Below are 27,266 nucleotides of genomic sequence, written 5' to 3' on the forward strand. Positions count from 1 at the left end.
AGAGTTTACAGCAAAAAATATAAAGCCAGACATTTCCTTCAGCAAGGTCAGGAAGGGAATGACTAATTCTAGGTCTCCGTCATATTCTTGCACTTCCCTTTCCTCTTCATTGCAAGCCTCATCCTGCCAGGTACTGAGCACCCACAGCTCTCATCAGAGACAGTGAGGGACCAAGGAGTCTAGCCTTGCATGTCTAGCCCCAAAGGTCTCAGTACTGTCTGAAGGAACTGAGCTCCTTTAACAAGGCAGTTTACTGCCCAGGATGCTGTCCCTAATCCCAAAGGTTTTTTTTTTCCCCACACTTCTCTTCCCCTTGTCTTCCCAACCATCTCCCTTTCATCTTGCACATTTCTATTTCTGAAGCCTCAATAAAATAAAATACATTCACTAACCTTCTGTCTCTTCCATTCCCTCAGGCACTGGCTGGGGAATGAGACAGATTAGCAGCTTGTTCTCTGCAGCACTTGGATTTAGAGCAGACCAAGGGAAGGAAGCAAAGCACAACAAAATCAAATTCTCTGCCTGTTTGACTCTATTTGAGCACTTCAAGAGTTCCACTTTCCCCTCCTCCCTTTGACACACGCACTTCCCCAAACTGCTGCTGGGCTGGACTTTGGGGAAGAGGTTTATACAGAAAAAGTTTAAGTCTATGTAGGAGCAGGTTGCAAGTCTTCGAGCTGAAGACATTATGTCTCTGCACCCTGGGAAATCTTAGCTAAGAAACCTTATTCTGTGAAATGCTCCAAATTATTAGCTTTCTGCTAGAAAGAATGGAGCTATTTTGGCAATGACTGGGGTCACATTTCTCTTTTCACAGACACTGTGTGAGAAAGCTGCCATGGCTCACTGCTTACATTTTGTTTTTCCAAAAATCTCTTTAGGGCTCTGTCTTACTGCCTTTTTCAACCTTTATTTTAAGTACAAATCTAGTATTTAGAGTGGAGACACCTGAATCCAGATTCCCACCCCACAAAAGAACATTTTTTATTTGTGACTCTGAGACTTTCATCTAAACCATGCTGTGACCGCTTAGAAAGTGGAGGAGAATACAGTTGCTGACCTAGTGATAGTTGTATAAGGAAAATTACATGGGAGACTGATGAGCAACAATTGGCCATACAACAGACAGTACTGCAACAGCTATTTGGCATCATAGAACAGCCTGGAAAGATTTTAATCAGCACTTGAAAAATGATCACACACAGGTACAAAGACAACAAGCTCCAAGTTTAGCATCTTTAACCCAGATACAGGATCCATTACTTTCGTGAATTTCCACAGAAACTCCATAGAGCACATTTGCCCGCCTAGTCAGAAAAGGAAGTGGTGCTTTTTTGGTTGTTTTTTCTTTGGGTTTTTGTTTGCTTAAGAGAAGTGTACTGTCACAAACAGTTTGTTAAAACCAATACTTTTCCATGAAAGTGATTTAGCTAAGTTTCTTATTTTCAAAGCATTCTGTAGAAACAAATCAAAGTTCTCAAAACATATCTTTCTAATTAAAAACATGCATTTTAAAAAACTTCACTTCTGCATTAAATGTATAATGAAATAGCAAGTGCCAGTTCAGGATCAGAATTTAAGCATTTTGTGTGTGTGTCCAAAAATTATTTTATGCAGAATTGGTGAAAAATCTGAGCCTGACTTTTCACTCCAATTGGGGATTGGAAAAAGGTCTTTGGAGCAGGAAAGTTCTCACACTTGCCACCACTTCCACCCAGAACTCTTGATCACTCCAAGATTCAGAAAACAATCCCAGGGCATCAGCCTGTAGAAACATTTCTACAAAGTGATTTATATACTTGTTCTCCTTTGTTCCTTTTATCTGCTGAGCTTTGCAATTTTTTACATCTTTCACTTTTCATGCTATACAGTCTCCTTAGGAAACACTCGTCAAAATACTTCTTCATCACCAATTTTGCATTACATGTGCTTAGTCAGATCCCTGTTATCTTTAAAGTATCTCCTCTGATTATCCACTGGAGAGTAAGTTCAGCAGCCTCTGGGGTTCAGGATTTCAGCTCAATCTCTTGCTCAGATGACTGCATCAGAGGAGGGACTTGCTGAGTGACAGCAACCAGAAATAAGAAAAAAAACATGGCTGCTTATAAGAAAATAAAAAGCCATTGTAAAAAGCCTGTATGCTGTTTTGTAATGGAAATACTCCCCTCCTAAGGAGAAGGGGAAAGACAAAGCAATTCTATGTTGTATTTTTCTGCCTGCAAACTGACAGTTCCAAGTGCTGGATACAAATTCATTCCTTAAGCTTTGAGATTTTTCACTGCAGTCAACCAAGTCTTCATTGTTATACAAAGAACACTCGTGGTTTTTTCAGACTCCTTTCACTTACGGTATTTAACCTTGATATTTCCAAAAGGGGCATGAATAAGTTCATATTTTCAGTAACAGCTAACTTCCCTAGGATGCTTTTGAACACTGGAACGCCACACCTGTGCAGTGGAAGACTCTACATGCCACTGGTACTCTACTACACCTCCTGCTAGGTGTGATACAAAACACTGGTGGGAGTCATTCTTCCTACAGCACTCCTCCGGACTAACAAGGCCAGAAACACAGTGAAGGCCTACAAATGTTTGAGGGATCCAGCAGTGCTGCAGATAGCTTCTTACCTATCTCATAGGCAAAGTTAGTGCTCACATACAGCTTTCCCAATATTTGGTTTGTTTGAGAATAAGGCACATCAATTCTCCTTCCAAAGCTCCACTGTTCTGAGGATCTCCACAGATACAATACTTATACCTGCTCAGCCATCATGTGATGAGTAAACAAAATAGCAGGATTCCCTAAGTACCAGTAGTCTTCCTTTGGTATCCAGCTTCTGAATCCAAAACGTCTTAAAGCAAAAAACTTTCTACCTCCATCCTTTCTTCATAGTCTTATTTCTCTTTTGTGTTTTGGCAATGGGAATTTATAAATTCAACTAGATTGTTTATGGTATACTCTTGAAAGTGCAAATAATGAGCAGCAGACTGTTACTAGCTTTCCAGCTGTGACCTGATTCAAAGAATATTGAAGTTATCTGAAACTGATTTCCCAGATTCACTAATTTCCCAGAACACTGGATTAGGTCCTGTTTGTGTCATCTGTTACCCTAACAGTACAGTTGGCATTAAAGCCTTGTGCTTGGTTCTGTTAGAAACACAGGCATGTGGTAGCTCGATACAAGCAGTTTGGCTGCCCAAGCTGGTCCTCAGCCTAGTGTTTTCATGTTCTGGAGTCCATTTCCATAGCCTACCTGCAAAAAACCCTGCCTGTTGATTCTTGGTCTTGTCTCTACAACATTGCTACTGCCAATCATTTTCTTCAATTGGCAAGAGAAAGGGAGAGGACTAAGCACAGTCACCCAAAAATAGGAAGCGATAGCATTACTCACTACCTTGGCCTGCCCTTCTTCCCTTTTGATTACTCAGCAGATGTTCTCAAATCAGTTCTTAAATCAGTTACTCAGTTTTTAAATGCACCTGCCAAAACCTGATTTTGCAGGGGACACATCCACCCACTGAACTCAGCAAGGCAATTACTGCTACCCACTCAGTGAGAAAGAACATAGTGTTTTAAGTGAGCCTCACTACTTCAAGCAATAAAAGAGCATCAAATACAGCAGTGCTGCTGTACGTGGTTGAACAACTACCCGTTCATTCCCCTATCACAAGCTGAAATCTGTAAGGGCAGGATTCCCAAAGATTCTATTACTGAGTTGCTTTTGAGGTCTGCTGCATTAAAAAAGGGTAAATCTATCCCCATGAAGGAAAATACTATTTCTAAAAAAGCCACAGTTCTTAAAAATTAAAGTTTGCCATGTATGTCACCATCACCAGTGCCAAGGCTCCATATCTGTTCTCATGATGAGACAAGCAGAGTCTGCTCTAAGCTACTGCTAACAGCACTACTTCCACTGAAACTTCTCAGCAAGCAGCAGTGGATTCTTTGAATCCATCTGAATATCCTTGGAGGAGAACAGGCAAGAGCCATATAAAAGGGGGGAAAAGGCAAAAAACACTTCATATAGAAGCCTTTATTTCGTTATGTAAAGATGCTTGTACTGCCAACAGTTACAAGTCTAAGAACAATTTAGCATCACAGCTGGACAGACTTCAGCTCCTGGGAGTAGATTCTCTATTGCTATATGCCTCTCTCATCCCCCACACACTTTTTTATACTAGCATGTAATACTCCAATAATACATTTCTCCAGAGCAACTGTGCAGCTATAAACTTTGGGCTCTGCACTATAACTGGATTCTAAGTATGTAACCCATTCAGAAAGAAAAAAAGTGTTAAAATACTTTTTATTTGTACCATACTTGGTATCAAATGTTCCCTACCACTTCATATGACTATTTGTTTCCACCAGATCAGATGTTTACAATCAGGAGATCTTTACACTAGACAATGAATCAAAACACACAAGCATGCCACTGATAGACATTGGCCTTCCATGGTTTCCCAAAGAATACTCACCTCAAATGCATAAGTATTAATATAGGGGTGGGGGCTTCTGTGTTGTGGGGTTTGGGGTTTTTTTGCTTCTTGCAGTGAAAACAGAGAAGGGAGATGGCTGAGAAAACCATGTTTTGTTTTTTTTAAAGTCAACTATAGGAAATTGCTTAACTAGAATGTGGCAACTTGCCACATTCTCTGAAAGTGTCTTTTAAAACAGCAAAACAGCTTTAACAAGCTGCTATGAGATTGTATTTTGGGATTGTCAGAAAGAACAAAATACACTAAACCCCTCTCTGTTCAAAATGCTTTGAAGCTATAAAGTAAGCTTCCTTATTTCAGAGTTTAAGAGAAAAAAGAAAAACTTTGGTATGTTCTGCCATGCAGTAAGGATCAGAGATTTTCAGTTTGCTGATAAATTTGAGAGAAGGCTTCAGAGCGCCATGTACAATGCACTGAGGCCCGAAATACAGGAATGAAAAAAATCTGTGCAAGCATAACTGAGATTCAGCTGCCAAGTAGATAGCGGGTAACCCACAGCTCAGCTCTAGAAAAGACTCCTAAAACTATTAAAAAACAGATTGTATGAGCTTTATCTTTCCTCTAGGGCTGGGTATGTCATTAGTGAGTGAGAATCATACTGAGTTTGCTTCCCTGGTCAGCTCTCCTTTCTTCTCAGAAAACAAACCTGTAAACCCACACAGCTTATCTTTCCAGTTCCCTCTCTTTCTGCAGTCCCACGTGTCCTCAGGTTAGCCCTTCTGCCGTCTCAAAATGAGGAACATTACAGTCTCAGGCAAACTTCTGTAAAGTGTAGTTGACTTACAAGTGGGAGGACAATATAAGAGAACAGAGAGCCTGGCCCATGAGGTCTAGGACATGCCTTCCATCAGGCAAGTATCCCCAAATCAACTCTCATGCAACATGATGAGTAAGCATATCTCAATTAGGCTACAGTACAATGAACACAGAAATTCCAATTATGCTTGAGGTATCCTCAGCTGAAGAATCACTTCTCCAAAACACTCATTTCCTAGTGTAGAAGTACTCACACTTCTAGACTATTCATTTTACTGCTTGCAGAAGGCTAAAGATTTGTGAGATTTAACAGTTTGAGAAATTTACTTCTATGCAATTAGGACCAAGAGTGAACAGCATCCTGGACAGCCAATCACTCAAAAACACAGGAGGGACTTTCTTGCAGTGGATTACAGGTAGAAAATCCTCTCTGCAACCCCAGGACCATCCTGCTGAAGAAATCAGTGTTGTTGCAATGAGAATGAAGGACTAGCTGGGCAAGTTTGGGTTTAACATGAGATGTGGGGAAATGCTATGAAGCAGAAGAGTGGTATTGTAGGAAGGCTTTATTATTGCCTTTTTCCTGAATTTGTCTTGAAGTTACTGAGGTGAGCTATGTGCATAAGCTCTGCTGTTTTAATCTGCTATAAAAATGCTGTTCTGTTGCTGGGTTGAATGTGTGTTGAATGACGTTTTGTACTGGGCTAGTTCTCCTCCCTTCCTACTCCCTGTTCATGTCCCCTGCTATTCGGCAGGGACGTGAACAGAACAAGTGAGGCAACAGGAAGAATAGGAGTCGCCCCTACAGAGACAAAGCAGGATGTGACTTCTGTTCCCTAAATGGTCAGATCATGATATCCGAGCTGGTGTCTCCCTAGAGTAAAGAGTATAGCAAAGACCCAAGTGAAGCTGTTAATCTTGGGTTAGAAACTGTGAATTTAGTAACATCAGTGGTGCTTTGTAGGAGGAACTTAATTAACTGCAAAGAACATAAATTAGTGACTATTCCCATGGACTCTTGCTAAACAAAGCTTAAATACTCCAGTACTTGATGGAGCCTCAACTCTGGTAAACTTTGATCTTACAAAGTATTGGTGCTGCTCCTACCTGAAAGCATCCAGCTCCTGCAGCCTCAGTGCTCTGCTCGCATAGGACTGAGTGCCTGGAAACCTGTGTGACCTGTTTGTCCAGATCAGAGGCAACCCTTCCCACTCAGGCTGTGCTGCCCTATTAAACCTCGCCTGTGACTGCAACAGCCTGCGACACCGGGTTGTTTCCATGAGCTGCCTGACCCCTGTTTCCCAGGGCAACATACAGATTACTAGCTGGAACAAGCATGAACCACCATAAGGTAGGCTCATCTTCAGGCACAGATACTGAGCTGTACAAGTGTCTTTTCAGCCTCAAATCTAAAAAACTGCTGTTACTAGTATACAGAAAAATACAGTTGAGGGAGGCCAAGCACCCCTGCTAATTCAGTGCTTCCAAGCTGGCTATAGTTGTAACCAGATTACTGTTGTTGAGACTGTACAAACACCAAAGATGGTACCCCAATGCCAGAAGTTCATACTCTGAGGGTAGTGATTCACCTAGTCCAGGCTCTTTAGTCTGTGGTCTAGGAGACCATACCAACAACTTCTGAACAGGCCTGCCTTCAAAGCCAGGGCCTTGGGTGTTCTTTTATATGAAGGAGGTCTAGTCATATCCTAGATATTAAGAAAAAAAAGCATGCAATTAATATGACTAGCTGAGTTAGTGGTAGCTAGGATGACTGAACTCCAGAGTAGGTACACCCACATACCATAACAGGGTTGTGACGGCAAGTGTAATTGCTCAGGCCATTAAAGTCTGAATAGCCACATCTGCTAGGGCAACTAAAGTCTTACCACCAACCTAGCAAGGAAAGGCTGCATATGTTTTATTCAGCTATGGCCTAGCTCAAGAATCCAAACACATACAGAGACAAAGCTAAGAACTGTACTCAATACATCTCCAGAAACTAAAAAGGGAAGCTTCCACTGCTGTTTTAGAGCTTAGTGCTCCTTGCATATCTCTCCTACTGGAAGAGACCTTACTTAGTTTAGTATGGAGGACTGCTGAACCAGCTTCTTGCAGTGCTTCAGCTCTAGCTTGCTTTTCCTGTTTAGCTGAAACACTTGTGTATGGAGCTAAGTAAAACTGACCTAGAGTTTGTTTATGCTTTCAAAGGGTATTCGTTCTGTGCTGGAAATGAGTACCTCTAACCAGACTGACTCTGTACTACAATAATAACTGGAAATGAACTCTGGACCATCGGCTCCCAGGCACTCTGTGTTAGATCATGTTGCATAAATAATAGCCAAGTCTGGGGGAGGGGAACACTCTTTCAGTACTCAAGCAACCTGCCTTCTGCTGCATGCAAAGGCAAATACTCTTCTAGCATCTGAACAGAGCTCCAGATCAGTGATGATACATGTGAAACCAACAAACACAGCAACAGGAGAGAGAGGAAAAAAAACTTCTGGGTTACACAGCAGCTGGAAGGAAGGGACCAGGCTATAAAGCCAACTACTATATAGTTTCACTTGAGCTTGAACCTCAAGACAAGCAGATAACCTGTCAGGAGTTTGCTTCAGATATCTGATCCAGATAAGCAATGGTAAGGTTCCATTTGTCTCACAACCACGCCATCTGAAATAGCCATTCCAATGTGAGAATTACAAAATGGTAGGGGTTGGAAGGGACCTCTGAAGACCATCTGGTCCAACCCCCCTGCCAAGGCAGGGTCACCTAGGGCAGGTTGCACAGGAACATGTCCAGTCGGGTTTTGAAGGTCTCCAGAGATGGAGACTCCACAGCCTCTCTGGGCAGCCTGTCCCAGTGCTCCGTCACACTCACAGTACAGAAGTTCTTCCTCACGTTGAGGTGGAACCTCCTGTGCTGCAGTTTGTGCCCATTGCCCCTTGTTCTATCACTGGGCACTACTGAAAAGAGACTGGCTCCATCCTCCTGACAGCCACCCTGCAGCTATTTATAGACATTGATAAGGTCCCCTCTCAGCCTTCTCTTCCCCAGACTAAACAGCCCCAGGTCTCTCAGCCTTTCCTCATACAAGAGATGAGGAAAGTTCCAGTCCCTTAATCATCCTCATAGCCCTCCACCGGACTCTCTCCAAAAGTTCCCTGTCTCTCTTGAACTGGGGAGCCCAGAACGGGACACAATACTCCAGATTACAGCTGCACTTTTATTGCACTAAGTCCCTTCTTATCCCAACTTCCATATTGTCTTGTCTCCCAAACAGCAAGTAACATCAGGACTACAAGCACTCTCTCTGAAATGTGTCTGCCCTAGCTACTTGCCAAGAGAGGTTAGAAAAACTGTGGCTAGTAGCAATGCTCTCATGCATAGGTGGACTGCTTTCAGTTCCTTTCAACTGAGAGTGTAACGTGTTCGCTCAGCTTTCACCTATGAACATTAAAATACTCCCTCCTTGTCTTTGGTCATTCCAAAGAATGAGGAAGGATAAAAGAGCATGGGCTGAGCATAGGCAGTCCTCCCTCTTACTGCAGGGGGGGAACTGTAGAGTACACAACTTCTCACCCCAATTGTTCATTCTCAGGAGCCTTTCAAAACATGCTGTCACATCCAGTATATCTACACAATAAGATTGTAAATTAGTCTTTTCCTTCACAAAAGGCTCTTGACAAATGATGATCTCCAATGAGACACAATGACCTGCTAAATTGTCTGTTGGTCTCCTGGGGGTTTCCAGGACCTCCCTGAACATCATTTCCTAAAGTCAAACATCTGCACTTATCCACTGAAGCATGGCTTGGGTAATGGTAGAGTCACTTTCCTACATGCTATTCTTGATTCCTAACTATACTAAATAGTTCATTATCAGCCTCAGAAAAAGGTTCAAGCTGTTAAAAATGCAGAGAAAAACCTTAAGAGTAATTGGACTTCAAAGCATTCCTGTAGTCATTTCAGTGGTAGATATTTTAAAGCTAGGTATGAACAACAAAATCTTTATACAAGCAGTGAATATTATTTAGGTCATGGGTAGCAATAGTTGCATGTTATGGGGGCATGGACAAGCACATCATGCAAGAAATATCTTGCCACATATATGGTTCCAAAGGAAGAAACACAAATAAGAGTTGATTCTGGATGCTACGAAGGGGCTGAAAGAGCTAGAGCACCAAAGCTGATACACAAAAAGAGGAACAAGGAAGAAGGCAATGGAGGAGGGTCAAGAGCAAGACACAAGCTTTCAAAGGTGAAATAGCTCTGACGGTATGTTACCATTGTCAAGGTATTATGCCAATTTACTGTGGTATTGGCCCCATATGTGACAAGAGTTAGAAGCCCTTGTCACATTGTCTTGTAATTTTGGTAACAGTTCTTCTGCAGTGGTATGGAGAGGTAGTGAGTTGCAACTTTTGATCCGGAAGCATCAGCCTCTTGAGTGCAGGACACTTTTTGTATAAATGATTAAAGTCTTTTTATAGGTTGGAGACCAGCAGTGGCAGAATAGCTGGAAACAAGACTCTGACAATCATTATATTCCCCTTTAACCCCAGTTATAAATATTGTGCAAAATAACTACATCAAATTTTGCACTTGGTTGTGCAGCTACAAAGTCTGGAACTTTTATAGGTCAGATGCACAGGGTAAGTCACCCCAGGATTTGTTTCTCTAACATGCATATGGGAGAAATAAAACCAGGGTAAAGTCATTGACCTGGTATCAGATATGGTGTTCCACGGTGTATCAAATATCCTTTCTCCATACACTCAGTTGAGATTTGTGCTTCAAAATGAAGGCATATTACTGTCCTCCGTTCTGGATCAGATCACAAAGCTTCAGCTGAGCTGTATTTCTCTCTCTCAGCACTATGAATCCATCAAGTGAAGCAAGACTCCACCAAGAGCCTGCAAAACTATTGTTTTAAATCCTACACTGGAAGGAATTTGAGAGAACCAACGAGCTCATCTTCAAAAGCACTTAGTAATTTTCCAATAATGAATGGAACCTAAGTTGCATCTACAGACTGCACACTAAGCTTCAGAAACACACCCAAGCTTATGCTCATTGTGAATACCAAATAAGCATAATAAATACCTGGAATAAGGTTTCCGTAGATGACAGTTCTGTAACACTGATTATATATCTTCAAACTGCATTTTACTTCAGAGGCTATGTAAACAATGAATGGAAGATGGTTACTGCTGTACACTTACAAGTATACTTGGGTGGAGGCAGGCTGGTATCCTCCCATGCTGGGGCTTTCTCACAAAGAAAGTGAGCTGAACTGGGGAAAAAAAGTAATGTTGCATCTAACAAGATGAAAGAAGAAGGGGTATCTTATAGCTGTAAAATTTTCACTGCCTTAAGGGACAGGTGAAATAAGGCAGACAAAGAATCCTTCTGTATTCTAAAAATATCCACTTTCTCAGTTTATTATCCATTGCTATTTGAGTGTTTATTTTACTACCTTGCCCATTCAAAAAACACTCACTTTACATCAGACCAAGTCTGAAGACAGCACAACAGCACTTCTAGCACTTCCGTTAAAATAGCTGGAGCTTCAATTGAGGGTCAAGGCCACACTGTTTAAGGTATTCAACCTTGAAAGGCGCTTACTAAAGAACTGAGCAAGCAGAGACTAGAGCTAAATTCAGCTCTTACCCTAGTTTTAAACTGCTTCAACTCCTTTGTTTTCAGCACAGTCACTTTCAATTTCTACTGCTGTAAAGGAAAGTGGGCTCACATAACCCGACATTCATCTGATGTCAACTGGATAACCCCAAGGAACACAAGCAGGGTCCTAAGTTAAAGCCAGCTGTACTCTGCTACAGATATGTCACTTACGTGATACCTTTAGCAGACCAAGTGTTCCATCAAGTGATACAGCTGTAAATAATTTACCAGCAACCCCATAACACTTGATTAAAACCTACTGAAAGAAGATCTAATTAAATTGTCTCTGAAAGAACAGATAATGATATGACAACTGTGTAAAGGGCAGATGGCAAGTAGAAGCTCATCAGAACACAAGAAAATAATTTGGAAGAAGGTACCTTTATCTGTATTGAGTTGTAGTGATCTCCACCTGTCTGATGCTGGCTGTTCTGGACGTCATTCCTTCATTCTGCCTTTGGGCATCTGAAGTGACAGCAAGAGTATTGGCTGTCCTCATGAGTGGCATTTGGGCACCTGTAGAGTAAGTACCTAATCTCTTAGGCAACTAGGTTAGAAAGTGTTTACTGCATCTTTCAGTGATGAGCAGCAGACAGCAGGCAAGGTTAGGAACTGCATGAGTCAGAGAACTGTCAGTCTTTTTTATAAAGGCTATGTAGAAGACTGTTGGTAGCAATCAAGTCATTAGTGAGTACAGTACTTGGTAGCCAATACTATAAAACTTTGCAAGGCCATTAGTTCTAAAGCTGTGTATCTGCTGTACTGATAGGTCTTACGGATTAAATAATAGTTTGAAAATACATTACAGGAACATAATGACTACCTTGCCACAGATCACGTGCTTTAAGATAAAGGAACACAGCTTGCAGCAGATGTTCTCCATGCCTTTCAACTTTTGAGGAAGAAAAGAGCTCTATTTCCTACCTCACACCTAAGAGACATGTACATAAACATAACATCACGGTATTAAATATAAATCTACAGTAGCCCCAAAGTTCAAATGTGTATCACCCAGTTCAACATTTTTCTTGGAAACTAAAACACAGACTTTTGTACTCTGTAGAATGAGGTGCAATTCATCAGAAGGGCATGAACCACATGCATGCTGCTTTAACATACTACTGTCTGTTTCTAGCAAGGTAGACCCAAAAAATAAGGCACTTTTCCATCAGCTGAAGGGCAGCCCAGGGTAGAATCAAGGCTCATCTCTTAAAGATGTGCCTCTCTTCTCATTTGCATGGCTAAATGAGTTTCACTGCTTAGGTTTCTCAGCTGCCGTTAAAGAGCAGTGATGTTATAATCTGAATAAATACAGACCATAGCGTGTTACAGACTATTGCAGACTGCACTACTGGTCCGTGTCAATGCAGGCCCTAAATCTTATTCTACAAATAGGTCAAACTTGAACAGCCAGGCAGCAACAGACATGCTGTGGAGTTTCAGAAAAGACAAATATCCTGGCCTAGAAGTCATGCTTATTTCTGGGATAAATTGATATGCACCTCCAGGTTGGGTCCCGTCACTGAACACAGTAAAACTCAACTAATATTTTGAGAAACAGAACAAAATTATGGTAATCACAGGGATTGGGCTGAGTGCAGAAAGCTGACTGGAAACTGCTCCAATATGATTCTCAATACTTTTTAAAAAAAGTTAGCAACGCAGACACCCAGAAGAACAGCTCTTGCACACATAGGCCCACATGAGAGAATGTAATACCCAAAATAAATCATCCCTTCCTCATACAGAGTTCATGCCAGCCCTCAACCACAAAGCCATATTTATAGCCCAATTTGCCAGCACCTGGAAACAGGCTGATTTAAGGATATATTGCTAACTACCTTCCCTATCCCCCAACAGCAAAGGCATAAAAAAAAAAAAAAAAAAAAAAGAAATGAAAGCAACATTAGAAGATATGAAAATCAAAATTTGGCAGGTACCCAGCCACACGATTTCTAGACACATTTATAAGACAGCCCTTCAAGTGGACAATATCATTAAGTAAAGAGATTTTTCCAGTCCTTTACTTGGGAATTAGCTGCTGCAAATGCAACTGCAACGGCAGAGGCACCGTGATGCCCAACTTATCAGAGACCAAACAGGAAGTGCTTCCTGCTTTGGGGTCAGACCCTTAGCTATAGCAAATAGGTCCTATTTCACATGAATCTACATAAAATCCTTACATGAAAAAGATTTGAACTCTCTTGAATGAAAGTGTGTGTTGTGTCACTGGTACGATGGGTGAAGGAAGGGTGCTCTGATAGTATTAAGTGCCACTGTGTTCATAAAAAAAACAAACCAAACCAAAACAAAAAAACCTTCCTGTATGCCAGCAATTGCCCAAGTGACTTGGAAAGCTCATGAGAACCGAGCCATCCCTCCCAAGCAGGGACACTAGCCCCTGGATCAGCCTGCCTCTTTCTGCCCACCTCTCATTCAGCCTCAGATTTTAAGCTGTGAAAGGTCTCCCCATTGTTTTGCAACCTCAGAAGACGACAGACAACAGTAACTCTTCCACTAGTTGCAGAAATGAAGATTCAGCTTAGTCTCTGAGCTTGCCTATCGCAGTTGGGGTAAGAGAATCTACTGCTCAGAGGCAGGCTTTCAAAGTAATTAAACGTGATTCTGATGCAGCTACACGAGATCACAGCAAAGCTATGCCATGTTATCCCCACTGATCTCACAGAAGCTGCAATATGCAGTCAGTTACATCAGGATCAGGTGCATGCTGGTTTTTGTTACGGGGGAAATCATTAGACTGTCTCACACTGCAAAACTCAGCCCTCTCTTGGTGGTTCTCACAACTGCCGCTGCACAGGTTAACTTGTCAAGTACCTGTCCCAGAATGCCAAGCATTTAAGGACAGAAAGGTCATGCACTTTAGATCTAAAGTCGTATCCTTAGACAACTCAGCAACCATCTGCACAGCAGCATGGAAACTATACTACACTCTCCCATGAACAGAAGGCAATTCAGACTACTTAATATGCCAATACTGCAACAAGAGGTGGTATCAGGACTTCTTCAAGGAAAAACTCTCAAAATATTTTTTTCCCAAATAAATAAGTCTTTCTTACTAATAAACTTCAAAATCTCTCAGCCATCAAGGTGGCTCTCCAATTTTTCCCAGGTCCTCTGCCCCAAAGCTTCAGGCCAGATAAATCTCAGAACCACAGCTACTTGCATTAAGGGGCTAAAGGCTCAGCATTTAGAAGAACTCTAAAGAATTCTAGCAATGCAGAGACTTGCAGTGCTTGCCGATACTGTTCCCACACCACTGAGGCTTTGTCGAGAAAGCCGACAAAGACCACACTGCTAACCCACCCTGCAAAATGCAGCTTGAATGTGGCGACTTTATTCTTTGCAGCATAAAGGGGTATGGAAGAGACCCCACACCCGGCTCCTCTTGACAGGAATACAGGAAGACAGAAAAGGCTGAGACAGCCTATTTATGTAGAGGCTCCATGAGGAGTGAAGGGGAGGGGCAGGGATCAGACCATGTGTTTCCCCTTCCCCCTTGCACCTTGGTTTTACAGCTGCAGGAAAGATCAAGCCAGAAGCGTGGAAGGTTGCTGAGTCAGGCTGTGGCGATGGGGCCTCAGAGAAGCTGTCCGCAATGCTTGACCCAGAGGACAAAGCCATGTGATAAGGCAGAAAGCTGAGCAGCTGGAAAGACGTTGCAGGGTAGAGACAGTCAAGGGGTACAATGCACCTACAAGCAGGATTCCTTAGGCTGAAGGTACATAGCAGACCCCTGCCTAGGAAAGATAAAACACAGAAGCATTTTGCATTAAGAGAATTGGAAAGAGGATGCAGGTTAACTCCAGTAGAAGGATTTAGCTAGCCCTGGCTAATTTAGCACAACACAGGTGGCCAGAATGAGCCTGAGTGCTTCTGTGAGCTCCCCAGCAGCCTGCTCAAAGCTCTCCTGATTACAGCAGTAGTCTGTAACAAGGAGAACAATGCCCCAAAACACACCCCAGGCAGTTAGGAGGTCTCCATTGCCACCCAGTTCAGGCTCCCACATCATGCAGGCTTCCAGTCTATCTGGAAAGGGGCCTGCCTTTACCCTTGCAAGGAAGAGCCAGCATTCTGGTCAGAACTTTAGAGGCCTTAACCAGACATTGCAGTCAGTGAGGTGAGGGGTTAAAACACCTGGCCTTTGGAGCTAGACCTGTAAGAGGCATTTTACATCCCTTCTCTTCCCAAAGACCTGTACATCTGCAGTATGTTAACCCTCAACTCTCTGGACAAGAGCATCCGCAACAGTGGGTGGTCAGCACGTTTCAGAGCTCTTATGGTTCAATTCCTGTAGGAGCAGGCATGCTGTCACAGAGACACCTGAGCCACCAGCACTCGTTGATGCTTCCTCTCCTCAGTCTTCCTCTCCCCTGTTCCAAACAGCTCCTCGTTGCTCTACTGCATCACAAAGTTGACTACCACAGCAATGATCAAAGTAATTTCTCTACGCACGCAGCTTTAAGAAGGAATATCTTCTTCTTGTCAGCTCTGCATTCTCTTCTCTGTGCTGCCATGAAAAACTGAGTGCCTTGAAGCCAGATGTTAAGTCTCTCTCAACTCGCTCTTCTCGGCACAACAGTTCAAAGGACACTGAAAAAATCTGTTAGTAAAATGCTACAGCCAGAATCTGTCCCTTCATTAAGAAACATGGCAAAGGCAGTTCAACTGTACTACAGAGAGGAGCTGCAAGGAGCACTCTAACACTACCACAGACTTCAGCTAAGAGCAGTGCTGCATCACCACTGCATTGCTGCTGCTGAAGTACTCATTTCTCACTCAAATGAAGGGATAGACGCTACTACTTTCAGTTTGAAATCTTATGTTGTGAGGTGTCCATTAACTTCACAGTTCTTCGCCTCAGACCACAAACTAGTTATTCTTGGCAACTGAGTTAATATGAATAACACAGTAGAAAAAAATAAGGAAAACACACACCAGTGGAACTGGAGCATATCTTGTCAGCAGCATAGTAGTATAGATTTAGTTTCCATAAGAATCAAAACCTAAATATTAGCGTCACCCTAGTAGCAAGAGCTAGCTGAATACTTCTAAATTAGCTATGCCTCCAGTTATAGATTGGAAGACAGTAACAGGTAAGGCCCATTTAGTTAGATGCAAATAGGTAATTACTGCTACAGAGGTGCGTTCAATGTCATTATAAAAAACATCTCCCACAAATTGTGGTCTCAGCAGAAATCCCGCCAGTGTTTCAGTGCAGTAGCTAAAGACCTAGGCTTACAGCAGCAATCCTTTCTCCCTCCAAACCTTAGTTTCCAGAGACTCCACCAAGTTACTGGCCATGACTGCAAATGGCCCAGGAATTAGGAAGCACTGAGAAGTGTGCCACAGAAACTCTGCCTCTTAATATCCACACAAAATGTCTCCAACACAACAGTGCTTAAATCAGGCCTGTAGCAGTCAGCCAGTGGTTCTGCAAATATTACGCTTGATTCACAAAGCAAGATCAATCCAGTTCTAACACACATAGTATCCTGACAATACAAACAGGGTTGACAGGCCCTTTGATACCTCCTCTGGGGTTTCTCACAGCTTAGTTCTGTGAGCAAATGCTAGAAGTCTTGGTGTTTGTGCTCACCTTGGCTTACTTCAACACTATGACCTCCTTCCTCTTCCAGAGCACTTAGACACCCTTGTGTTTCAAAGGAGGAAAAAAAAAAACCCCACAAAAAACCCAAACCTTTCTTTTTCCAAAGGCAGCAGATTGAAGGCCCGTGCATATCTCCCCAAACGGATCAGTCTCCTGGAAACAATACCTGTGTATTTTAGTCAGTTGTTTCCTTAAAGCAAGGGAGAATAGACAAGTGCATAGCTTCCAGAATTCACTAAAATGAGGGGAAAAAAATAAATTAAAAATTATTTTAATAATAATAAAACACTGCATATGATCCTCACTTGTACTAAGAGAGCCTGATACTACTAGCTGGTGCTGGTCTGAGGCACTTGGAACTGTCTCTATAGACAATGTGAGAGAATTAAAGTTAAAAGTCTTCATAAGAAATGTTTTACTTTGTGGAAAGTTTCAGTTTTGGTCAGAAAGACAAAAGGCCTGTAAACTGAAATGTTTTGCTTTGCAGATGAGTAACAGTGTCTAAGAGGGAGAAGTCTAAAAAAGCTTTAAGCAACAAAAACTTACTACTACTGCTTATTTCAGTGGAGCTATGCAACTGTATCCTAAAACAGGATTTAGTCCTCTAGCTTACTCTAAAGGTAAAAAGAAGAAAAAACTGCTCTGGAAGATGAAAATTGTTGCTAGAGAATTCTTCATGCTTTAAGGATGGGTAGAGAAACAGGTGCGGAGAGGTTCTCCTAGAGCACTATACGGCAGCCTAAGGGGCACTGACACACATCTTCCAGTAACTGCACTTACTGACAGATCCATCTACCTCCCCTAATATCTTTAAGTGGTGATGTCTGGTTCTCAATCTGTACGACATACTAATTATTTCTTCTTTCCAGTTTATTCAGCATCATTAATAACTAAAAATAAAACCTCACACTGGAATCTGCAAGCCTCAACAATAGCCCCCACACACAGCAGCAATAAGAAGCTCAAGACTTCCTTTCTAAATTTAGATTGCTTCAAAGAGAAGTGAAAGTTCTTTGATAAATCAACTTACCCATGGCCGCGTTCTGAAAACTATGGTCACTTACCTGTTTTGGCCATGTCAGATCAGACCAGATCAGAGCCTGGATCTGCTGCATCCCAGCAAGATTCCTCAGTGTCATGTTAATTATTTCTCTAAAGTGGATCTCACAGCTTCTGCTATTAGAACTCCTCCTTTTGGGATAACTAACAATCATCATATCAGCACTCTGCAGCCCCTGATCAAAGCATGATTCCTTATTCTACTGATTAAGTGTCCTGTGATTCTCTTCTGTTTCCTCAAGATGCACACAATACAAATTATATTTTCTTTCTAGGCAGAAAAGGAATGACAGTGACCTGGCCTCTGTTCACTTTAGAATACATTCCTGAAAGAAGAGACAGCTAATTATATTTTAACTTTAAAGCCAAATTTTAAAATACCAAAAACAAGATGGAGGCAGTGGGTCCGATTCTGCCTGCAAGAACCCTGAAAGCAGACAGGGAATGGCTAATGGGCATGAAGCAGCTTCACTGCAACTGTTCTCCAAGTTATCCAGCAAATATCCATAGAGGTTCTGCAAAGGGTATTTGTAATTCCATTTACACTGACATGAAAAGAATAACTGCTGTTCAGCTAGCTTCTGGACAGTCACTGCCCTAACTTAAGGCAAGCTAGCATTTCCCTGCAGACATATACAAACACAGCGTAGCCCCAGTGGTAAGTCTCATCAGACTTGGAATTAGTCCTTTAAAATTTAGAGCATGAAGATAGATTCTCCCTACTGAAATTTAAAACTAGGACATCCTGGTCAGTGGCTTGTTTTGCACTGTGATGGGCCAGGGCATCCTTTACCTCTAAGGGAAAGGTTCAGAAGACAACACTCTCACAGAAAAAAATTCGAGGCAATGACAAGGAGTCACCAACCTTATTCTTAGACAAGAGGATGTCACAGGCCTGCAACGAGGTTCAGCCCCAGCCCTCACCACTGTCCCTCCAACCACCTCCCCAGGGATAACTAGAAGAAACACATAAAACTCTTTTTTAGCAGTGACTTTGCTAAAAGGAGAAAAAAAAAAAAAACACCACAACAGGAAGCTGTCTTTTTTTCCTCTCATTCATTAAAGCATGGAAAGTGTATTTGTGTCACAGCCATCTAACCACACATTCTGCATGCACCGTCTATTATACCCCCTTCCCCGAATCACTTTTGGCTGACCAAAAGCGTTGCTAGTCAAGCTACAAAATTCACAGCCCATATTTAGGTGGGGAGCATTCTATTGAAAAGCTGGCTGCTTTTACCTGCCATTGTGGCTTTACTTGGTAGGAAATAAGTAATTTCAGGTATTTTGGATGATATCCTGAATAACACCTGAAAAGGCTCAGAGCCAAAGCAAGTAAATATTCTGGCTTTGAGTTCTGTTTTAGTCTTTTCCACACTAACATTAATATCTTTCTGCTATTTTGTGCTTTGCCATGATGCTGAACATCACAATCCCTCTGCTAGGCTAAACTTGCACATTTCTGCAGCCAACTGCAAGCTATGTCCATCCAGGATCTCTTCTCCCCACCTTTTTTATGAAAAACAAACAAAAAAACCCCACTTACTTCTTGGAAGCAAAAATACTGGCCAGGTCCTCACCTCCTGTGCATTTGCGTAACCATATTGATTTCAACATCAATTTAAAGCATCACTGGACAGGTCGTGTTGCTAGTTGAACAGTCTTGAGCTCAGGTGCATAAGTCCAATAAGATTTTTATCTTCCTTCTACCTACGGCCCCAAAGCTCAGACTGAAAATACATGTGCTGCACTTAGAGAAAGATGAACAAAAAGACAGCTATTATCAGACTAGGCTGTGATACATACATGCCCAGAGAGACTAGGGCCTAAGCTAAGGTTTGAGTGTCCACCTCTGGAATGTTCCAGGGTTCAGTTTAAACAGCTCGTGCAAAAAGCAGGTTTACAATGTAGACAGTGAGCTCAGACACAGAATGGGCAACTGCCAACTAGCACAGGTTCAGGTGACCACTACAGCTGCACTGATGATTACTTCATGTTCCTTGGAGCACATACAGCAGGAGTACAGCTGGGCTGGGACATGCCTCTGGGATCTGTAGGTGGCATAGGAGCTCTGTGCAAGGCAAAAGGCATATCTGACCACCTGTGTACTTTGGTGGTTCCCAGCTGTCCTCACACCTTATAAGCAATACAGTTTAACCTGGGACTGATCCCATCCTAGATTCTAGGGGCATGGACCCACCACCCGCCCTCAGACGAGCTATGCGGAATAGCGGCAGTCAAAGCCAAGACAGAATGCCAAACTGTTTCTTAATCATGTCAAGCTAGTCTTTGACTAGGTTCAGACTCCCACCAAGAAGCAGGAGTGCCCATGACACTTCTATGCACAGCTGCTCAAAAGTTATGTCTTGGAAGAACTACCCATTTCTTTTGAAACAGGTGTGTTTCCAGACTCAAAGAGCCTCTGTTCCCCCAATTTGCTAGCCGTGGCAACACTGTGCTGCTGGTAGCACCGACTGTGTGGGATTATTCCCCAGGAGCGAGAAACAAGCAGGAAGGGAAGTCTCTAAGAGATGCCTGAGTCAGTATCTCTGGGTGGTATCGTCTATACATCATTCTATGCCTTTCACCACAGCAGTAATCTAGCCAATGCATTCTCCAACCCCCAAAACAGTGACAGATAGCCAGGCTTGCTTTAATTACTATTTTCCTTTTAGTTTAAAAAAAAAAATTCCCTATGGGCTGAAAATAAGGATAAGACATTTTAGCCTTAAAGGAAAGATAAGGATTTATCCCTCAAGCATCTGAAAGATTACACAGTCTATGCTGGAAATATAATTTTTAAGCATAACTATTCCCTAAATAATTTGGTGTGCCACATTACTTCTTTTGTTAAGCATTCCTATTTATGAACAAGAACAGGTGATAAGTTTATGTACCATCATGCTGACTCATAGCTGTAAATTTGTCACTAGTATGCAGCTGTAACACTAATAGGGGTTTTCCTCGTGTAAAATGCAGTTAATAGCTAGCATTTGAACTTGAGTAGCAGACCACGTTCTGCTCAGGTGGTATCTGCGCAAGCTTGGTTACATACATGAGTTTAGCTAGATACAGCGGAGGTTCAAGTCGGGCTGCTTCACTGATTAGATCAATTCTGAACATGCAATAAACATCAGAAATCATATGCGGAGACTGAGGCTTGTCGGGCACGACAGACTGTGGGTTCCTGTTAGCGTGTGTAGGCACGTACGTACAGAGGTCTCAACTCCAAGCTCTGCTGACCTTCTTTATTGGAGTTCAGTTGCTGAAAAGGGTCTCCAAGCTGACTCTGCATGAAGATGAGCAGGAATAATTCTGTTTTAACATTATCCAGTGACCACGGAAGCAGTCTTTAAGAGACAAAGGCAGCACAAAGCCTTACTCTGATACTTCCTTTCTTGCTTCCCAGTCAGTGCATCGTAGAATCCAATGCGAGGCGAGAAGTACATACAGACCTTGACAGAAAAGTGAAGAGCGGCTCTTGTCGTATCATCTTGATGATAACCTACTCATCAGAGCTTGTCCCAGAAACTCCAAGTAAGTTAAAACACTGCTGCTGACTTTTTGTGTCAACTTTTATACAAAAAACAATGGATGAGCTAAATTCCATTATGATGTGCAAATTCTGATCATATGCAGAGACACATTGTCACAAAGAAAAGATGATATCTACAGACTTGATAATAATATATAGTTCTCCCTCCTTCCAAGTCCAACAGAACCTCTGTTGAAGCCTATCTTATACAAACAAGTGCACAAATTTAGGAAAAAAGAGGAGGTCCTATAAGAAAAGAGGACACCTTTAAGAAAAACAAATGTGTTGCACATATGCAAAAAGTAAGATGAAGTAAGAGACTTTCTTCTTCTCTTACATAAGACCTGTTGGAAAAGGAAGTCTTGTCAGCTGAACAAGGCTCATAAACATGTGGCTACAGGTTGCAGTTTGGCTTGAAAAATTCACTACTCCCACTACTTCCAATTTGCAAACACACAGTCTTCCTTTCCTTATGCATACCACACGCCCAACTTCCAGTCTGCAAGTTTGGATGATTACAATTCCTCTTCCTCTCCTCTCATGCCTCCCCTCATTTTCAAAGCATTTGTTTCTGCTTAGAGATTGTTTGGTAAGAGATAAGCCTTTTCTAGCCAAATTGCCAAATGAATCGAGATAATGCCAAAGCAAGTTCAAACATATTTAATCCACAGATATCATTCAGCCAATATGAAAGGCTGATTTGTGGAGTAGTAGACTTATCTGTGACACAGCACAGCTGGAGTCGGGCTTTCTGATCTCGTATTATATCTTCTGGAGGTGCTCAACAGAAGACATTCCTGCAGAAGAGGTCAAAGTGACCTTTGCACACTGGGCCAAGAGTGTCTCTATCACAGACATAGTCCAGCCAAAGAGCTATGAGGACAGTTTTTCTTAAAGAGCAGGCAGATCTTAGCAATGCATGTTACTGCTCCACCCTGACACTCCCACCATAACCAGTTTGTAGGCAGCTTCCATGCCAGAAACACTGTAGTTAGCTCTTACGATGCAAGAGCCAACATAGAAAGAAAATACATAGATTGAGACAATACAGGAACCTTCCCTGCACCCAGAACATAGGACTGTATTCTCCTCCTCACCTCCAACAGACTGGCTTGAGCCACACTGTTAGAAGTTTCATGTGCTTCACAACAGAAGTCACACCTAGTCCCATTATTAGCTTCCTAGCCAGAGAAATTAATCCAGAAGGACACCACTTTTACAAAGAAATATGGCTAAAAATAATATGCTTCTAATTTTTCAAAACCAATTTAAATGATGCAAGGAATTAGCATAGGGACAGAGTTAAAGACTGTCAGAGTTGCTCCTTTCCAAGGATGCTTGGAGCAACACTGGATGGTCACCACGTGGTAAGACATTTTTTGCTCTCTTAGGTATGGGTTAAAATTACCATTGTTTTCCATTTCAGTTTTGTAGTCAACTTGAGAAGTGAGTAAACCTGCTAGGACAGAACTGAAAGCAGGTTATATACCAAAATGCTGGGTAAAAACACTCAAGCACTTATTTGGTAGAACATATAAAAATTAAAAAAAATACAAGACCTTGCGGCATCAGAGAACCTACTCTGCTAATAACCAAACTAACACAATCTACTTTCCACTACAGGGAAAATCCCTGCGCTTCTAAGAAACGGCCTTCTTCCATGTGAAACAAGGTCGACTCATGTAACACATCTACACTCAACATATTATTTGCAAGCGATTCCCATAGCCCTTTCTTTCCCCTCCTCTTTCTATATTACAGAAAGTTCTCCCTGCACTCATTTGAGCTACCGTGAGTTCTTATCTTTACCTGTCAGGGTCCCAGTTTGAAACCCTTATATACCATGCTGCGCTTTATTTTGAGAAAACCTTATACACAAGAGGAATGAGGAAGGACTTAAAGTATTGCAGTAAATTGGGAGGGACATAAGTATGCACTCAAGTACCTTTAGTTAGGTTGATGTTCGCGACTCAGAAACACACACTTTATGAATCACGTGACAGCTATCTAAGCTGTGAACAGGCACAGAGGGAAGTGGTGCCAGAAGGACCAAGCTAGTAAGTCTAGTGTGAAAAATAAAATAACACAACCATTTAGATGAATTTGCACTGGTGTTTTAGCCTATTGAGTCCATTCACATTACACCTACTTTTCAGAACTTTACTTCAGGGCTGTGCTAACCTTGGGATTAGAAATGGTAATGAGCATGAACTGCTGTCTGACCTGCGCTGGTATAGAGTTTAAGACAACCACGTCCACCTGACAGTGTTCCCCCCACGCATAGGTGGTCTGACTGCCTGCAGTTCACTGCTATAGAAGATAGTGTTCATATCCCTTCACTGCTAAGTTCATGCTTTTGACACCAAAACTAGACACTACAGAACCTTCAGAAATGTCTGAGCCATATACAAATCCTATTACAGAAGCTTCCCTGCCTTTTTGTCCCTTTGATTACACTTTGTTTTTATTCAATAAACTGATTTTTGACTTAGTATATTGGACTGTCTTCAAAATACACACATGCAGCCTTACATTTGGCCTCAGGAGCTACTTCTTCAACTTCCAGAGTCAGGTCCCCTCCGTTCCCAAACCAGTACTCCTGCTTCCAGTTTGCTACTTTTGTCCATCTCATGTTTTGTCATTTCCTTGTGGATTTGCTACACAGTTTACCAGTTACACTGGTATCACTTGTATTACTATCACTTAAAGCAGCTAAGTTTTCCTAATTGTTTTTCCACGAAAAAGTTTCTGCACAGGAACAGAAGACAGGTGTAAATTAAAATTCAAAGGAGATATGAGGGTTGCAGGCCCAGCAACCATACCAGTAGTAGCCAGTAATCATGATCCACAGAGCCATTTGGCAACTCGGCAAGGCCATCCAGAGAACCACGGCAGGCACTGGAGATGTCCAAGCTCCCAGCTTCTGGTTAAACTACTGACCCTTGAGGAGCTGCCTACAGACTGCACAGAAGTGCCCACCCTAGTCAGAGCATCGGTAACACCGGCTTTCTGCGACATCCGAGCACCTGCCTCTACTGATGTGATCCGACAGGCAAATGCATGTGACCACTCATGCTTTTCTGACACATTAACCAAGGTACAGCAATTACACCGCATAATGCCACAGGCGGGCCACCTGGTACTTGAGACAACACTGCAGCCCACCACCCTCTGCTACACCACGGGAAATTACAGCTTAGGGAAGTAAACACAAGACCCTCACCTCCTGCAGTCTGGTTCTCTGCTCTGCCTCTGCAGACAAACCCACTCCAGACTGGCACAGAGAGTTAAGCACAACACTCCGGCTACGCTTGACAACACGTATTTTGGTACAGGCAGCTGAACAGAGCAAAGGGCACAGAGTCTATATCCATGCCCATAGCTTTACGTGTTGGCAGAGATCCCATGCTTGGTTGAATTCCCAGAGGAATCATATACTGGACCGCGCATCAAAGAGAATTTTTTCATCTAAGATTTCTACTGATCATAGATTTTATGATCATCAGTGAATGCAGCACCCACTTGTTTAAGCAGATGAATGTTTAAGAGGAATGCATGCACACACTCAACAACTATCACTAGAAACAGTTTTTGTTGCTTTAAGAAGAACCTAAAGATGAGAGCAGGCCTTTATCCTTTGTGATTAGAGGTTTCCTTTTAGTACAGGTCCACCAGCAAAATACTGATGATCATTCTCCAAAATGATGCTGGTTGACATTGTTTGGGCATTAAAAAGGCTGTCAATAGGGTTGCCAAAAGCCTACACAAATATTGTTTTATAAAGAATACCCTTTTGAATGCTATTTGGAGGCGGCAGGAGGAAAAAAATAAGGAAGTGCCACAAATTTGAAAAACACAAAACACCCCACAAAACAAAACAAAACAAACAAACCACAAAAAAAGGCAGAGGAAGAGAAAAGGAAGAATGATAGATTTCCAAGAGGTTGTGCCAAAAGCTACCTACCACCTATTGTTTCACTATTTTCTCAACCTTCATTTCTCATGTGATGGATCTTGCAGCATATATGTTTGGTACAGTTACACTGTTGTAATGACCTTTCTTCCTAAAGGCCCAATGCTCTAGCTCCACAACCTCCAGTATCAGGCTGGAGAAAAAGACCATTAGCCTTTATGTGAAACCTCTATCAAAGGGGGGGGGGGGGGAAATACTGTTTACTCTGCTTAGAGCAACACTACCTGCACACAAGGTAAAAGGAAATGTTATTTAAGTACCCAAAGGTCAAACGACCTAAGCAAAAATAAATCTACAATCCCTTTCTAAATACTTATGCAGACTCCTGTACAGATTCAGCCTTTCTTTGAAAGCAGCACAACAGCACGTTTTGTGCTTAAAAGAGTTTCACATAATCTTTCTAAAAAGCAAAACATCTCTCCAACCCAGACTGTGATGCTGTTTGTCAGCCACACCAACGGAGTGAAAAGGAGGATCAGATTAGATCAGTGAAACGGAGCCAGGAACAGAGACACAGGCCCGGAGCAGAGGGCAGGAAGCATCAGGAGCAAAAACCACAGACCCGAAGGAAAACGCGGGTCTCTCCAGCATCCCGGGATCCACCTTCTGCTCGGGAGCCTCAAGTCATCTCTGGTCCCACCTCACAGCGCATCTACCTTCACAGCGACACCGGAGCCCGCCTGCAGGCCCCAGGGCCGCAGAGTGGGGCGGGGGGCGGCGGAGCATGACCACACGAGCGACAGGCAGCTCCCGCCCCCACGAACTCGCCTGACAGCCCGGGGCGCCCCACGCCCGCGCCGGGACGCGGCACCCGCGGGCCTGCCCAGCCGTACCCGCGCACCTGTCCTCCCCCACCTCGGCTTTAGCACCCCGCCCCGCGGGACGCCCTGCCACGGCCAGCCTGGCCCAAGGCCCGGCTGGGGAGGGGAGCGACCCCCCACTGACAGGGCTGCAACGGGCTGGGGGACCCTTCTCTTCCACGTACATCCCCACACCGCTCTCTAGCCGGGGGGGGAGCTCCCCGCCACGGCCCAGGCACCGGGGAGGGCGCCCGGCGCTGAGGGAAAGGGCGCCGTGGGAGGGGGCAGGCCCCGGTGAGGGGCAGGCCTCGGTCCCCGGCTGTGCGGAGCAGGCAGTGGGGCTCCCCTCCGACCCCGCCGCGGCTGCCGAGCCCCGTACCTCCAGGGTGCGGATCTCCTGCTGGGTGAGGTCGTTGGACGCGGCGCACTTCGTGCGGAGCCCGCGCAGGTTGGAGAGCGAGATGTCGATGAGGTCCTGCAGCAGCCCGCACTGCTGCAGCGTGCTCCGCACGGCCGGCAAGCCCCGCGCCGCCGCGCCCGCCCGGGGCCCCGCGCCGCCGCCGGCCGCCGCCTCACCACCGCTCCGCTCCTTCCTCTCCAGCATGCCGGCGGCTCGCAGGGCAGCCGCTCTATCCATTCCTCGGCATCAGGGAGGCCGGGGAGGAGAGGCAGCGGCGGGGGGAGCAGCAGGGAAGGAGGGCGGGCAACCGGCAGCTCGCCCCGCCTCTCCTCTCCGGGCAATTACCGTGCATTAACATGCAGGGCGGTGAGGCACCGCGGGCGCGGCCAGCCCGCGCAGGCAGCGGCTGCTCCGCCCCACCGCCTCAGCCTCTCAGCGCCCGCCTCAGCCCTTCACCGCCTGCCTCAGCGGCTCCCTCCCTCCGCCCCTCTCAGCCCCTCACCGCCCGCCTCAGCATCTCCCTCCGCCCCTCTCGGCGCCCCGCTCAGCCCTCACTGCCTGCCTCAGCGTCTCCCTCCGCCCCGTCAGCGCCTGCCTCAGCCTCTCAGCGCCCACCTCAGCATCCCTATTGCTGCCTCAGTGCTTCCCTCCACCCGCCTCAGCCTCTCACCGCCCTCTCAGCCTGCCTCAGCCTTCCCGCAGGTATGTCGGGACTTGTAGCTCTCCCTAGAGGAGCCCCCGATGCCACTCCACTGAAAAAAAAAGGGTCAGGGGTAGTGCTGGGCCTGGCCAACCCACCCGGAGGTGTGAGGGCCTGGCTGGTGGGTGCAGCCTCTCGCTGTGCGTGAGGGGTGCAGCCAAACCCCTCACGCCTCTTGGCGCTGGAAGGAGCACTGTGCACAACACAAGACGACAAGCCTGCCTGTGTCTGCA

At 44.0% G+C, this 27,266-nt stretch overlaps 1 protein-coding gene across 1 annotated transcript in view; it reads right to left on the reverse strand.

The window, feature by feature from the left end:
* KSR1 (kinase suppressor of ras 1) overlaps positions 1–26,570 on the reverse strand; it is a gene marked incomplete at both ends in the record, with an annotated part of 69,163 nt that extends 42,593 nt beyond the window's left edge. The window contains 1 exon segment of the mRNA XM_082008661.1: positions 26,313–26,570. Within this exon segment, the coding sequence (XP_081864787.1) occupies positions 26,313–26,570 (258 nt within the window).
* Between the last annotated feature and the right edge of the window lie 696 nt (positions 26,571–27,266).

The sequence above is a fragment of the Phaethon aethereus genome (genome assembly GCF_964289735.1).
Source record: "Phaethon aethereus genome assembly, chromosome: 19".
Taxonomy (NCBI): domain Eukaryota; kingdom Metazoa; phylum Chordata; class Aves; order Phaethontiformes; family Phaethontidae; genus Phaethon; species Phaethon aethereus.